The 16,316-nt window shown below is 35.3% G+C and overlaps 1 protein-coding gene across 1 annotated transcript; it reads right to left on the bottom strand.

Annotated features, from left to right (window-relative positions):
* Positions 1–6,456: 6,456 nt before the first annotated feature.
* Positions 6,457–10,291, bottom strand: LOC133874125 (uncharacterized membrane protein YMR155W-like). Its single transcript, XM_062311959.1, has 5 exons — positions 9,954–10,291; positions 9,808–9,866; positions 9,588–9,648; positions 9,158–9,262; positions 6,457–8,767 (listed from the first exon to the last, which is right to left on the bottom strand). The coding sequence occupies exon 5, from the start codon at positions 8,726–8,728 to the stop codon at positions 6,995–6,997; it is 1,734 nt and encodes a 577-aa protein (XP_062167943.1). The 5' UTR covers positions 8,729–8,767; positions 9,158–9,262; positions 9,588–9,648; positions 9,808–9,866; positions 9,954–10,291; the 3' UTR covers positions 6,457–6,994.
* Between the last annotated feature and the right edge of the window lie 6,025 nt (positions 10,292–16,316).

Here is a 16,316-nt window from a genome sequence, read left to right as displayed (position 1 = left end):
TAGTAGAGGATGAAGTCCCAATAGACTTGTTACGAGTGAACTTGAACCTGGGAGGAAAGCCATGAGTCTTTTAGCACTTCTCAATCATGTGACCAATCACACCACAATGGCTACAAATAGGTTTAGGTTTACGAGAAACCTGCTTGGCATTCTAAGTGTCGACAGAAGGTTGCTTGGCAGTAAAGCTGAACTATCACCAAATGGAGAGGATTGAAGAATCCCTGCAAAAAGTTCCTTTTGTCTTTCTTCTTGTAGAACCAAAGAAAAGGCTTTGTTGATAGGGAGCAGTGGCTCAAGCAACAAAATTTGGCCACGAATATTGGAGAAAGAATCATTTAATCCCATTAAAAAATGGGTAATGTATTCTTGATGGTAAAAATCCATGATTGTCTTGGTATAACCACAGATACAAAGCCCGCAAGAGCATTGAGGAACTGGACGATAATTGGAGAGCTCATCCCAAAAACTCTTAAGATGGGTATAATACGAGCTTATCTAGTGGGAACCTTGAGTGATTGCAGCAATGGACTTCTAAAGCTGAAAAATACGAGGACCATTGCCCTGAGAAAACCTTTCCTTCAGGTCTTTCCACATAGCTTCAGTGTTGTCAATGTATATTACATTGGCTGCAATCTCCTTTGAAACGGAATTGATGATCCAACTCAACACCATGTCATTGCATCACATCCAGGCCTTGAAATTTGATGAAGAATTTGATGGTTTTGGCATAGAACCATCAATCAAACAGGGTTTGTTCTTAGCACTAAGAGCCATCAGCATCGATCGACTCCAAGAGTTGTAGTTCTTGCCGATCAGAGATTGAGAAACGAGGATTGAACTCGGACTGTCTCCATGATGGAGAAACGGAGAATCAGAGAATTCATTGAGAGCGGAATTGGAAGAAGAATTAGGATTTTCTATGGTTTGAGATTCAATATTAGGCTTGGTAATTTTTGACATGATTCACGAACCCAGCATGAACACGAAAAAAAAAAAAAAAAAAAAAAAAAAAAACTAGGTTTGGGTTTGTCATTATCGAGTTCGGGTAATAATCGGGTCAGCCCGATTATAATCGTGTTTGGTGGGTCAACCAGCGGTTATTAAAAAAAATAATAAATAATAATAATAACAGAGTTAAGAAATGCTGAAACGGAACCCTAGCCGTACTTTCATTTTTCACTTTGTCTTTCGACTCTTTCTTTCAGTTGTTCACCTGCCGTTCACGCAGACACGCCCACGAGCCTACAACGGCGACGACGCCTCACGGTCTTTTTCCCTTGCATAGGCTTTAGAGAGTGACAGTCTGGGCGGCACCGTTTCGGTTGAGATAAGAAAGGGTTACGTTCAGCAATTTCTTGCCCACGGGGATTGAGATCCGCTTGTGTTGTTTCATAATGTGATGGTGGGGATACACGATGGAGATTGATCGGAGCGGAGGTGGGCCTAGTAGGCAGTAGAGGTTGAGGAGGGAGGACCTTCAGGACTTAGGGTGGGTGTTGTGGGGGTTCCATTCAATAAAGATGGATTTTTGTGAGACTGTTAAAGGAAAACTTGTTTGGATCAACGACGGCGATGAAGACGATGATGATGAAGAGGATGATGTGATTTGGGCGATGGCAAAAAATCAAGTCATGTCGGGTTGACACGACCCGTTATGTAATCGTGTTCATTGGGTCATGTTCAAGTTACCCGGTTCATAATCAAGTCGTGTTTGGGTCACAGTTTCCAACCCAATTAATAATCGAGTCGGGTTCATGTTGGTGGATCAGTCGGATTGACACAAACCCAACCCGCCAACCTGAATTGTCAAGCCTATTCAAGATGCTCTGATACTATATCAAATATTAAGAATGGAAAACAAGATTGAAACAGAGAGAAAAGACTGTAAAGAAAAATGATTTCTCTTGTATATTGAATTAGTGAATCTGTGTACAAAGTTCTGTATTTATACATAAAAGAATGATCTACCAGTTGTACATTGAAAAACTAACTTAACTAAACACTAACTAACTCTACTAGCTGGTATGTAACTGACATACCAATCTGGTATAACACTAAAAAAAAAAAAGTACTACCGCTGGAAGTATGGTGTGGAATGGTGGACTGAACACAGTTTTCCAACAAGAAGCTTGCTCTTCGATGAGTGAATTTGTTTGTACTGAATGATAGACATTTTTAAATAAAATCTATTTTCCAACTTTAAACGTTTTATTTTTAGATATAAATTGAGACAATAAAAATAATAATATTCAATTACGTTGTGATATGGATTTTTTGGATCTTGTGATGATCATTAAGCAATCAAAATTCCAATTAGAATTTAAAGGGGCATCAATAAATTTTAATCTCAACTGCCAATTGGATCATTTGCAAAAGGCCAGGCCACATAGATTGCTTTAATATTATAATATAATGTTAATATTAAAATAAATATTATTTAATTAATATTTAAAAATAAAGAAAATACCTCACTTAAACTTGTTATTTTAAGCTTTAAAATATATCGAACTGACCTAAACCAATTGTTCCTTATTACCTACACGCATTTTGTGTATACTCTTCATCTATCTTGACAAATGGTAAATACGAGTTTTTATTCAAAATAAATGAATGAAAATTCAATTCTCACACCAATCATCAACGTCTTCAAAGCTTATAAGTTATAAAGTGAAACAACTCCCATAATCTGAGACAGACCAAGGAGATGGTATGTTCTTCCCAACGTATGCTTTTTGCTGTTGGTTTTCTGCTACATTCTGACGTCACGTACCTGGTTTAACTATGTAGCATAGCATCATTAGAAAACTATAATATGCTTTTAGTTTGAAGGTAGATTTTGATGAATGTTAAGAGTAGACCTCAAATGGATAAAGTGCCATTTTTAAAATGAGAAATGTTTGGTGTCCTACTCCAATCCCATTTCTATTTCACCTTTGTCTATGTAGATCAATAATGTTGTTAAAAGAGAAATGCTAGACTTCTCAAAATTTTCTTTCAAAATTTTGTTCACAAATGATGTGTTAGAATCTTATGAGATTGTGACACATTTTTCAAAATAATAGATCACATGAGATTGTGACACATCATTTAGGAACCAAATTTTAAAAAAAAAAAAAAAAAATGGAATGTGTAGCATTTCCCTTATTGAGATATGATTCTTCACCACATAAATACACAACTTTTTACCATCTTATCTATGTGGCAAGGTGGTCTCCCACCTTAAAAAATCAGGATCTCAGTACACTCTCTCTAAGATATATGATTCTCCACCACCTAAATATACAATTTTTCACCATCTTGTCTATGTGGCAAGGTAGTCCCCCACTAGCTTTAGAATTTTTTTAAAAAAAAATAAAATAAAATAAAATAAAGTGGGAGACGACTTTGCCACATCGACAAGGTGGTAAAAAGTTGTATATTTATTATAGTATCAGAGTCAGAAATCCTAAGTTCGAACCCTAACTCCGCAATTCACTCCCCCCTCCTATTAATTTTAATTAAATATTTTACATGTTGGACCTCACTTATTAAGAGAAAGTTTGAGCTCATATTTAAAGAAGAGTGTTAAAATATTAATTAAATTATTAAAATTAATTATTTTTTATTAACTTAAACTTTTAAAATAAATTGTGATTTAACACCTGTAATAATTATTCCGTTGATGTATTATTCCTGTCCACCAAACGTGAAGTGAAATTTGATAAGCTCATTTGATAAGCTCCTTTTGGCCTAGCTAGCCCGTAGACTATTAGGATTTTTCCCAAATGCAGCGTCCAGGTGGTTACGAATAGGAAAGATACACACCAAACCTTTTAAGAATGAAGTTTCTGTTCATGGGCTTCCAGACAACTTTGATGGGCCTGAAAGCTTGGTGATGGAGATGCACGAAGTGAAATATTAAATTAACAAAAAAATAAAAATTGCAATGAAAAGTAGCATTCTCGCTATGACTATAGATTAATGGAATAATTAATTATGGCTATAGCTCTTCTCTGGCTCTTCTATATTTCAAGTTTGGGGACAAGCATCTTTAAATTGATAGTCATGGTGCATGTATATATACATAGAGGAAATGGAGGGTTGAGAGCTAGCTAAAAGAGTTCTGTAATTTTTATATTGTTAGAATCTATAAACAATTGATTGAACATCGTAATTTCTTTTGTGTTTTAATTATATATATTTGTACCATTTAACTTGTAATGTTCCAATATATAGCTAGGTGTGTTAGTGCCATAATTAAACTATATTTGTCTTAATTACTTTATGTTTTCTGTCTTGAATAATAGGAATTGTCGGTGGTCATAATTGCTTTGATTTACATGGTTGTGGGTATCATAACTGCATGGCCATGTGCAGCCCGTTTACTTCATATTGTTCTAATCCAAACACGTGTTGCGACTTCGTGAAATAAGTTTACCTCCCAATTGTACGTTTAGCCGGTGAATTTTATGGATTTCGAGAAGATGAAAGAAATAAATTAAATAAAGTGAAGAAAAAAGAAAGAAAAGAAAAGGAAGGGCTAGAGAGTTTTGTAACAAATATATTGAAATGAATAAAACATTGTTTCGATAGTATGAGCAACTTTTATTTATTATAATATATGTTAATTAAAAAACACATTCAATGTTTTTTCACAAATAAATGTTCGGTCTTTAATTATTTGTAATACCTAATAATCCTCAAGAAACATTCCAAGATACCAAGCTATTAATTAGCTCTAGTGCCGGCTCAATGCCTAGGTAAATTAGGCAATCGTTAAGGTTCCTAATTAAATAAGATCCTAAATAAAGAAAATATAATTAAGTTTCATTTTATTAAAAAAATAAATAAAGATTCATTTACGACAAAAAAAAAAAAAAAAAGAGTTAGTCAACACTCTTTAATTAGGGCCCCAATTATGGTAAAAAAAATAATATTATGACAAAAAGTTAGTACTTTTTAACTAAGGCTTCAATTACGGTAAAAGATAAATACCAAGAATTGAATTTCAAGTTCGATTAATTGCATTAATTGCACCCTTAAAAAAGAAACTAGCTCATAATTTTACATGAACTTAAAACTAATATATTGACTAAAGTTTGTCTATTAAAATCATTTTTAGAATAAAATAAATTTCGTTTTGCGCAAATTAAATTCAACATAAAAATAATAATATGAATGTTCAAAAAAATAATTATTATATGTAACTTAACACGTATTGACTAAATGTCTTCTTACAAAAAATGAATTTTTCAAGTCGTTTGAAAAAAATAATAATAAATAAATAAATAAAATTTACAGGTAAAAGGCAAAACGAATGATTTAAAATTAAAATTATTTAATTAAATATTTAAATATAAAAAAGCTCCACCGAAATTTGTTGTCGCCTTAATCCTCAAAATCTATTACAACTAAGGGTGGGTATCAGGGAAATCGGGGACGGTAGGAGGTTTTCCGCCTATCATCCCAACTTTGTCGGTGAAATCAATAATTTCACCAACTGCTTTTCAACTTGGTCTATTTTGACCATTACTGTCACCGGCTAACCGATGACGGTAACTGTTGGTAATCGGTTAGAGAGATAGGCTTTGCAGTTATTTTGTTTTCAGACCAAATCGGTCTGATCGATGAGAAAAACTGACTTCCATGTCGCTGGTTCATGAGGCAAAAGGTTCTAGTTACGGTGGTGGCGGCAACGATGGACTGGTAGATCGCAGAACTAGAAAGACAAAAACCATCAAACCTGAAACCAAGATGGCTCAGTTTTACTCGGAGAGAGCAAATGAGGGAGATGCAAATCAAAAGAGACGCAAATGACTGGTTATTGTTTTTTAGAGAATAGTCACCTTGTGGCTTGTGCAGCAAGTTAGAGTAATACTTTTTAGGGAAATTATTTTTACATAATCTTTTTGCACAACTTTTATATAACTCCTCTAATGTAGAGTGAAATTTATGTGATGGTAGACTCCACCTCATGTAAGAGATTATGTAGAAGTTGTGTAAAAAAATTATATTTGTATCATTTCTCTATTTTTTTATGATTTTTTTTTTTTTTTTAGTATTAAACCATGATATAAGTAGGCTGCCAGCTAGTCTTCCTAGGCTATTATTGTAGCCAGTGTACGAAGTTTGAAAATTAAAATAGTGGAGAAAAAAGGGTAATTCTTGGGGAAGCAAAATTTCTTGAAGAATTTCAAAAATTTTGCTTCTCCATAACACTGCTTGAGAAAGAAATAGATGGAAGATGCATGGAAGAAAGGGAAATAGTGTAAAAACTGACTGCAGGGAACTCAATTTGCCCACCTATAGACCGAACCGATGTTGGTAGGCAAAATTCGTACCGCTATTGGCCACCAAATGACGGTATCGCGCAGTGACGGCTGCTGGGCAACAGACAGCTGATCTGCAGTCCTAATTAAGACGGCCCTGATTAGCTTTGTCAATATCATTATTTTCTATTGAAACGTAAAAAAAAATTAATAATAATAATATAAATAAATAAAATCAAAATGATCTGTCCCATATATATACATTATGAACTTCTGCATAAAGAAAAGGGAAAAATTAATCCCGTTAAAATATTTAATGCACCACTGCAAAAGGAGTCATCAGCAAGAAGCCACACTATTATGCGCATGGTTGCAAATTAAAGACTCATATGCGCAAGAACTCATCTTGTTTACAGCAAAGAGTGGCATACAGAAAGATGAAGAAACAACTATGATTTGCAATGACAAAGAACTTCAGACCTGAATGAAGTGGACAAGCTCCACCTCAAAATGAACTTCTTCAAAACCATCTGTCGTGGGGATCAAAGGAGATAATTTCAAATCTTGTCTACTATTCTCTAAACCATCCAAACCCAATTTTAAAAACAATACAAAATAATCAAACAGCTATATATCCGCAGCAATGCATTCCACAGTTTAGAGTTTCATTCATATTTATAAATCTATCATTTTCGTTTACAATTCCATCTCTAGCAACCTCTGGCTTCCACTAGTACAGCACCATTTCAGGTCGTTGACATCTCAGTCTCTGTCTCAGCCTCCTTAGCCTGCTCCCGGAACTTGTTATAAATGTCACTCTCATAAAAGCTCCTTGTCCGGAGCACCAAAATGAATGAAACAAGTGCGCCGAGAAGTGTGACCGCAGTTATTATAATGAAAGACAACTTGAAGCACTCTCCCCCACTACAATTCAACTCCCTCCCAGCCTCCCTTTTGAGTCCCAATGCTGCCATTTGCTTCTCAGCCTCCTTATCATATAAATGCCCACTGACCCTCACGTTGAGCAAATACAGTCCAATGGGGCTGGCCATTGACCCTAAATTAAACAAAGTCGAGTAGTATTTTAAGCCAAAAAGTTCCGAAATTATTGCAAAAAGTAATGGAGCTTGCGCTCCTAAACAAAACCCAGTGATAACGGATGCTACGTAAAGTCCATTCAGGACGTTAAACGCTATAAGAAGATGACCAACGCATGATAATAGGAGGGCCAAAGTGAGCATGAGGGGGCGAGGGAATTTGAACTTTTGAAGAACAATTTCAGAAACAAATCCTGAGGCTACCCGTCCTAGATAATTCCAAGTGCTTACAAGCGATTGGAAAGTTTTTATGCTTTGCATTGGGTATCCATAGGAAGATCCAACTTGTGTCAAATTGTCTATGGCCGTTAAAGTTCCTCCAACACCACACATTGCTGCAGTGAAAAGAATTACCATGTCCACGCTGAAAAGTGCTTGGAGTATGGTATAGTCCTCCCCTCTGTCTGGCGCATTGAACACAGTTTTCCAACAAGAAGCTTGCATTTCTGTCCTCGATTCAAGAAGTGGATTTGTTGTTGATTGTGTTGGTATAGATGGAGCTGCCTCTGGGTAATTCATTTCTAGTTTCTTGCTCTTCCAGAGTTTGTATTCTTCCGCAAAAACAACAGCAAGTGGGAGAAAGAGCAAGAGAACCACTGCCGCGGCACTCCCACCATACTCATTATGTGTGAACGCCACCTTTTCCTGTACTATAATCAGGATCATTAAAAGCCCTGCGAGACCAAGTGAAATATAGAGAAAACTGTAGAAAACTTTGAGTTCATTCGGCTGTCTAATGGTGTTCATGTACCGAATAGTTGAAAGAAAAGCTAAAGATATAGCAGCTGGAAGCCACCCTATTAACAAAATCAGAGACTTTGAGTCATCCCCATAGATAGCAAGATATAGTTGTGAGATTATAGCGCCACTAAGCCCCGCATATCCCTTCAGAATCCCTAACACAACACCACGACTTTGAGGAAAGTTTCTTACGCAGGGGACAAGTGAGGCAGTGCTGGCAAAAGACTGCGAGTTCGCCCCTATGCAAATGTACAAGCACATCTGCCAAACTTGGGGCGTGGCCATTCTTTTGGTGACGGCAAGCCATATCATCAAGTAGCCGAAAAGGTTAAGGACTGCACCTATGGATAGGACCACCCATGGGGGTGTGACCTCGTTGATTAGGCCGGAGAGGATGCCAACATTAGCGCCCAAGTCCTTAAAGAAGCTGAGCAAATTTAGAGTGGTTTGGTCATACCCAAGCACTGATTTTATGTCGTTGGAGTAGAAGCCGAACATGTAGGTCGTACCTGCGCCGGACATGATCAGAAATGAGGCAAAAACCATGAACCACTGCCCGGTGAGGACTTGGAGGGCAAAGCCCTTCATGTTCGCCCACCCAATAGCCCCACCACCACCGTTAACTGGCCCGGCAACCTCCATTCTCCGGTAATTGAGTGATGCAAGCCTTCAGACCCATTCCTGCAGTAGTACCACAATTGTAATATTTGTGTACATAAATAAACCAAAGATGAAATATTTGCAATCCAAAGAAAGTACAAAAATCCTGTGTTCTTGGATACCAAAGAAGATGATAATGGTGCTAACAAAATAGAAAGATTAAAGCTCTTGGTTGTGTAACATCAAGCCAGGCAAAGGAATTGCAAACAAAGATTATGAAACTGCAACAACATGCTAATAAACAATAATTGCTATGGCACCAAAAGTTTCCGCCTGCAAAGCATGATATCAAAATGATGGTACTAGAAAAAAGGACGCAGATCCAATAACTCCAACTATATATTGATTTCTTATATCAGATCACTAGGACATCTAAGAATGCTACCAGCAAATGAGGCGACCCAAACTTACTGCAACTTCTTGCATCAAATCTGCAGCTTCAGCTATAAGCCCTTGTTCTTCCTTAATCTTCACAAGTTTCTTGATCAACCGGGCTCTTTCGATCTCAACATATATCTAAGAATCAGAGGATCTTATTAGACAAAGTACAAGAAGACATATGGTCTGAACTCCAAAATTTATCCACAAAATATAGACTGCTACACAATTTCAAAAAAAGAACAGCAAAATCTAACATGTATCACTAAGTGGGGTCAATCAAGCACACAGCTCTAGTACCCATTTCAAAACTCAAGCACCATATTTCTTCACCAAACATACAAATTTTAAACAACTCCCATAAAGGGAAACTAAAAGACTGTTAAAATCCAAATAAACACAAATTCAAAACCGAACAACAAAAAAATCCACGAATCTAAGACCTCCCAAATTTCCGAGGTACCTGTTTAAGCTGACCGCGGCGCTCAAATCGGACTTCAATTGCTGGAAGATCAATTCCAACTCTGAGAAAATTCCAAGAAACAGGAAAACCCATTATGGTACGTACTGACGAATATGTATGAAAATAAAATATAGTTCAGAAACAAAACACGTTAATCTCTGATTGGTTACCACGAAAACTTGGGGGGAAAAAAAATGAAACCATAAAACAAAATATATACCTGTTTTCGTGGTTGATCTTTACCATTATAGAACCGGAATAAGTGGGTATAACGAAAATCTTCACAAAACAACCCAAATCAAAACAAAAATCAAGAAATCAAGCCTACAAATTATACTAAAAATGGATTTACTACTATTTGGGTACCAAGAAAATGCCGGAACTCCAAGCTTTTTGGCCTCACCGGCGTTGGGCCGTGACCCACCGGCTCGGGCTCCGTCGTTCGCCTCAAACGGTGGCTAGCCCACTGCACGCCTCTTCTCTCAAGCTCTTTGTTTCTCTCTCTTGCTGGGTCTTAGCGTCTCCCTCACTATCAATCACCTGAAACCATAACAAAATACCCCTCTCTCTCTCTCTCTCTCTCTCTCTCTCTCAGTGAATCTCTCTCTCGATCGTCGACTCTCTGTCTCTCTCTCGATCGGAGTCTCTCTTTCTCTCTTCCTTTCTCTCTCGATCGTCTCTCTGTCTCTTTCTCTCTCTCTGGATCTCTCTCGATCTGAATATTTCAGAGATTGGTCTCCGAAATATTTCAAATATTTCAGCCTCCCGCTAAGGTCAGGAGAAAAAATTTGGGATACGCTAAAAATATAATTCTAGCACAACTAATGCACAATTTCAACGCACATTGGAGTGGGATTCATGTGTGGACCTCATCCCAATGTGTCTTGGAGTTGTGCACTAATTGTGCTAAGGATTGTGCATGAATCACAACCCAAAAAATTTCATCCTCCCGCTGCAGATGGAGGACGCAAAAAAAAAAAAAAAAAAATTGAATCGTTTGTGAGAGTTGGAGTCGTTTTTGTCAAAACGGCTTCAATTGGAGCAGTTTTCTCCCAAAGCGGCTCCAATTGTTTTTAATTTTTACTCAATTTATTAATATATGTTACATATGTTAACTAATACACATGTTATTTAATATTTATATGTGTGTATTAGTTAACATATATACTAATTAGTTAGCTCAAAAACTAATATATTATCTAATTAATTAACATATATTAAGTAAACAAGCTAAGCTTTAACACACATTTCATAGATCAGCTCTAGTTCTAAATCAACTATTTAATTAAACTCATCTCATAAATGAGCCACTCTTAAAATCTTAAAGCTCATATATATATAAGGTTAGGGAACGATTGGATGATTCTATCGATCTTGTGATCCTATCATGATCGATCGGACTAATGCATTAAGATCAATCGCACGTTAGATCGAACATTCACTGTGTTAAGTTTGATTGATCGAACTCTATAGCGATCGGTTGGACTAATGCATTAGAATCGATTAGATGGTCTATTGATCATATTATTCTATCATGATCGATCAGACTACTACACTAGGATCGATCGGACATTAGATCAAACTTTCATTGTATCAAGTTTGATTGATCGAGCTCTATAACGATCTATTAGAGTAATACATTAGGATCAATCAATCGCACGTTAGATCGAACATTCATTGTATCAAATTTAATTGATCGAACTCTATTCCGATCGGTCAAACTAATGCACTAAGATCGATTAGACGGTCTATCGATCACATTATTCTATCATGATTGATCGAACTCTATCACGTTCAATCAGACTAATGCACTAAGATTGATTGGATGTTCGATCTATCAGAGTAATATACTTGGATCGATCAGATCTTTTATCGATCATATGATCCTGTCATTATCGATCAAACTAGTACTTATATTATAGTTACTTAATTATATAGAATATATTAGACTTACTACTTGCTCACATTATATATATATATATATATATATATATATATATATATATATATATATATATATATATATATATATAATTTATGAACTCTATTTATATATAATAATATATTGTTAATCTGTTACTTATAAACTATAGTTATGTTACATATTATATATTTATGTTATTAATAACTGTACAAAGGTTGAGCCAAGCTTGAACACACATTTCATAGATCGGATTTAATTCGAGATCAACTATTTAATTAAGCTCAATTCATAAACAAGCCAGAGTTTAAATCTTAAAGCTCTCCTCGTATAGATTACAACTTTAAATACAAACTTATGTAATACTATATATAATTAGTGCTATATATATTATATAGGGTTAGACTTACTATAAATGGAGTCATTTTTAATTTTTTAAAACGGCTCCAATTGGGGATGTTTTTACAAAAACAACTCCATTTGGAACTAAAACGGCTCAAAATAGAGGTATTTTTTTTAAAAAAAAACGACTCTATTTTGAGCCGCTTGAACAAAAACAACTATAATTTGAGCCTTTTTTTTTTAAAAAAAAAACGGTATGAATTAGAGCCATTTTAACAAAACGGCTCAAAATGGAGCCGTTTATAAAAAATGGCTCCAATTTGAACCGTTCTTGTTAAAACGGCTCCAATTGGAGCCGTTCTTGTTAAAACGGCTCAAAAAGCCCTTTTTTTCTTTTTTTGGTAGTGAAGATTGCAGCTCATTTCTTCGATTTTGTTTAGCCTTCAAGTTTTCTTGTCTAGAATTTTTATTCTTCCTAAAAAGATTATCCGATTGTTGGAGTAGAAATTCAATCGATTCTTATGGAATGGGCAAGATGTGAGGGCTCTGCTAAAGTTGCTTGGGATAAAATTTGTGTGCCTAAGAAGGAGGGAGGTCTTGGGCTTAAAAGGTTGGCTATTTGGAACTAGGTTTCTATGCTTAACCATGTTTGAAATCTCTTTTCTCGGGCAAGCTCACTGTGGGTAGCTTGGATCCAACATAATAGGTTAAAAGAGAGGAGCTTTTGGGAGGTTTCCATTCCCCAGAATTGTCCTTGGAGTTGGAGAAAAATCTTGAATCTCAGGGGGGCTTGCTAAGCAATTTCTTATGTTCAAGGTTGGAGATGGTAGTAACATCGTCCTTTGGCATGACAACTGGCATCCAGCAGGTTGCTTGCTTTATACCTTTGGTTATAGAATTGTGTATGATCCAGGGCCCTCCATTGGTCCTATGCTCTCATCTATTATCTAGAGAAATGATTGGTTCTGGCCTCATGCTAGATCGGAGGCTATTGTAGATATATAATTAAAGCTGATTGCCTAAAATTGAGATTGGTGAGACAGATTAACCGATTTGGGACACCCAAGAGTGGTGTTTTTTCTAGTGTTGAAACTTGGGAGAAGCTTAGGGAAAAGAAACTGGTGGTAGATTGGCATGGAATTGTCTGGTTTTCTGCTGCTATTCCTAGGCATGCATTTATTTTATGGCTTGCTTTCCATGATGCTTTGTCTACTAAGGAGAAACTATGTGGGTGGGGTTATAATGGAGACAGTTTGTGCCTCTTTTTTCATGCTAAGTAGCAAAATAGAGATCATTTATTCTTTGATTGTAGCTTTAGTAGGAGAATCTGAAGGTCTCTTATAGCATATTCTCGGATGATTGATCCCCCGATCTCTTGGGATTCAATTGTTCAATGAAGTATGGTGAGCATGAAAGGTAAGCTGTTGCAAGCTACTGCTATGAAACTTTGCTTTGCTGCTGCAGTGCATAATCTGTGGTTGAATAGGAATGCTTTGTTTCATGGCCGGACCCCCAAAACTGAAGAATAGATTCTATCTAAGATCCGATGGGAGGTTAAATCGAGATTGATAGCCAAATTTCATTCTTTGTAGTTCCTGTATGGGTTGAGTCTGGGTGTCTTTCTTGATGCTGTATTGCGCTTCTGTGAGGTGTTTGGTTGTAGTCTATCTCTACGTAGCTAGTTGGTTTCTTGCTAGAGCTTATGCCTCTTGTTTTTGGGATTTGTTTTGGTTGTTGTTTCTTGCTGGGAACTTTGTTTCCGGTGTTTACTGAGCGTTGTAAGCTTGAGTTTGGTTTATAAAGATTTTATTCATCGATCCAAAAAAAAAATTATATAGCATGAGATTAAAAAATTTGGGACTAAAAAAGATCACAAATAACAACTTTGTTCGTACGTTAGCTTAATTAGTTTTTTAAACTATTTAGATGCATATTAATTTAATATTATCTTAACCTGAAGAGCATGAGTTTGTTTAGTTCTCAATCAACCAAAAGCAGCTAATTAAGTGTGGATCCGTCTCTTTATGGAGGGATTAGAAATTTTACCCTTATGTTTTATTTAATTTGTTTGATTATGAGCATGCATTGTATATAGGAGAGAGAGAGAGAGAGAGAGACCATGCACTCCACCGACTCATGACGTGTGAGACTTCCATGGTCCGCAGACTCCTCACAAGGCTCACTCAAAAAAAAGATACTGCTATATTATCTTTACTTAGTTATGACTTAGCTTCTTTTTTAATTTCAACGCTTCTGTGCTGTTGAAACTTTGTAATTTTTTCTTTATTAATTTTATTCTCCTTTTTCCCAATATCTAAAATGCTATCAGTCTATCACCTTCTTATTTGCTAAAAGTTAATTTTTCCTTTGTCGTATTATTTGCAGAATTGAGACAAGAAATGGACGGTTTTGAGAAAATTGCTCCAACAAAAGAATATATTAACATGCTCACGCTAAAAAGTGCCTGGAGTATGTTTGGAAAAAGAGAAATATTATACTTCTCAAAAATGTTCTTCAAAATTTGCTCTCCAAATTATATGTCACAATCTTATGTGATTTGTTATTTTGAGAAATTTACTCTCCAAATTATGTGTTGGCTTCTACCATTTATAATAGGGAAGTTGTTTATGTACGTATTTCATACAATTGATTAAGCTTATAGTCATCAGTCTCGAGGATAGTGATTTAGATGAGATTTCATATTCTCTGAAATTTCACCAACCGCAAAATAAAATAAAAAAACAATTAACCAGCATTTTCAAAAATTACACTTGATATTTAAATATAGAGATCAACATAAATTATGGGAGGATTTATTTATACCAGTAATTTGAAGACACAGAAATTATGTTAACTAAGTTGTTTTAAAGAGTTATTTGGGGCACAAAAGTAGAGAAATTTTTTTCATTGTTTGGTTAATTGGTGTTAAACAAAATTAGAAAAATAGAAAACGATTTAATGTGGTTTAGTGCTAAACAGATGATGGTTAATAAGTTTCTACGGGTTTGATGTAGTTGAGTGATGGACAAAAGTTGGATGAGATAGAACATATGGTTAGAGGAGTATGCTAGAGGGTTTAATGAGGTTTTTGAGTTCGCATTTAACAACCGGACGGTTAATGGTATGATTTGTTGCCATGTACAAGGTGTGCCAATGACGTTGTGGGTACGAGGTATTGTACATGAACAATTGGTAAATTATGGGATTTCTCAGGTTTACACCAGTTGGCATATATACTCATGGGGAACAATTTGGGGTTACTTCTAGTCAGGCTACTAACACCTCCATTTATAGGGAGCAAATACACAAGATTGTTCTAGGTGAATGCGTGACATGTTGCATGTAGCTTTTCTCATGCATGATCTCAGACTAGATCTTGACTTTCCTTATATTTCAATTATCTTTTATTTTTTTAACTCCTTATAAACTGGTCAAAAACTAAATTAAAATTGGTTAATTATTTTGTTAATACTCACATGCACCGTTCACTATAGAGCACTACAACCAGTTTTGTTAGCAACATTTCTGATTGTCTTCACCACCTTCGATAATTCTCTTTGGGGCTGTGGTTGAATGATAATTGGAGCTATGGTTAGATTGTTGCCAAGATTGAATTTTCTTTTTTGGTCTTTATATGTTGAATGATAATTGACAATCGAAATCATATGTCACTCGTATATAATTCAAAATAATCTACGAGATGGGCACCATCATACTCAAATCCATGTTGTTTGCCCACAGAAGAAAAATACTCATTCTATTCTTGGTTACTTCTATGGCTTCCTCCAGGTGTTGCTTCAATGACTATTTTTAGACCAATGAAGAAGAAGAGAGAAAAAGTGGTGTTACTATAGATGTGGATCTAACAAGTAACAATGCCTCTCGGGACCGGGCACGGGCGAGAAACTACTTGTTGGTATATGCTTCACATGGAACCCATTGGGCCGGTCCACTCTGCCTTTTTATATATATATATATATATATATATATATATATATATATATATATATATATATATATATATATATATATATATTTAGGTTTTTGTTCGGGCTTAGAGAACTCATATTGAACTAGCAAAATGCTATTTTGACTAGCCTAGCTTGCAGTAAAAAATATTAAAAAAAGCTTGTTCTTTTGAGGACAAAAATTAGCTATAAATCAGTTTAATAAAGTATGAGAGAAGTACATATTTTTTTATTAATGCTATGAAAAAAATATGTACTTTTTACATGTTAAAAGACACGTGTCACTTTATTTTACTAGTTTGTAGCTAATTATGTCGATAATTTTGGCTAAGAATTTGATTAGATGCTTTCAACAATGATAACAATTATCATTGTTGGAGAAATAATATTTAAATGAAATAGTTAAAATGCTTAGTAAGATATAAATGTTTTAAAAAATTAAATAGCTAGCTAAAATAAAAATATATGAAATGTCCTATGTAAATGCCCTAAATATGA

Source organism: Alnus glutinosa, chromosome 7, assembly GCF_958979055.1.
Source record: "Alnus glutinosa chromosome 7, dhAlnGlut1.1, whole genome shotgun sequence".
NCBI lineage: Eukaryota > Viridiplantae > Streptophyta > Magnoliopsida > Fagales > Betulaceae > Alnus > Alnus glutinosa.
The sequence above is the reverse complement of the archived record's forward strand: the minus strand, read 5'-3'. Positions and strand labels throughout refer to the sequence as shown.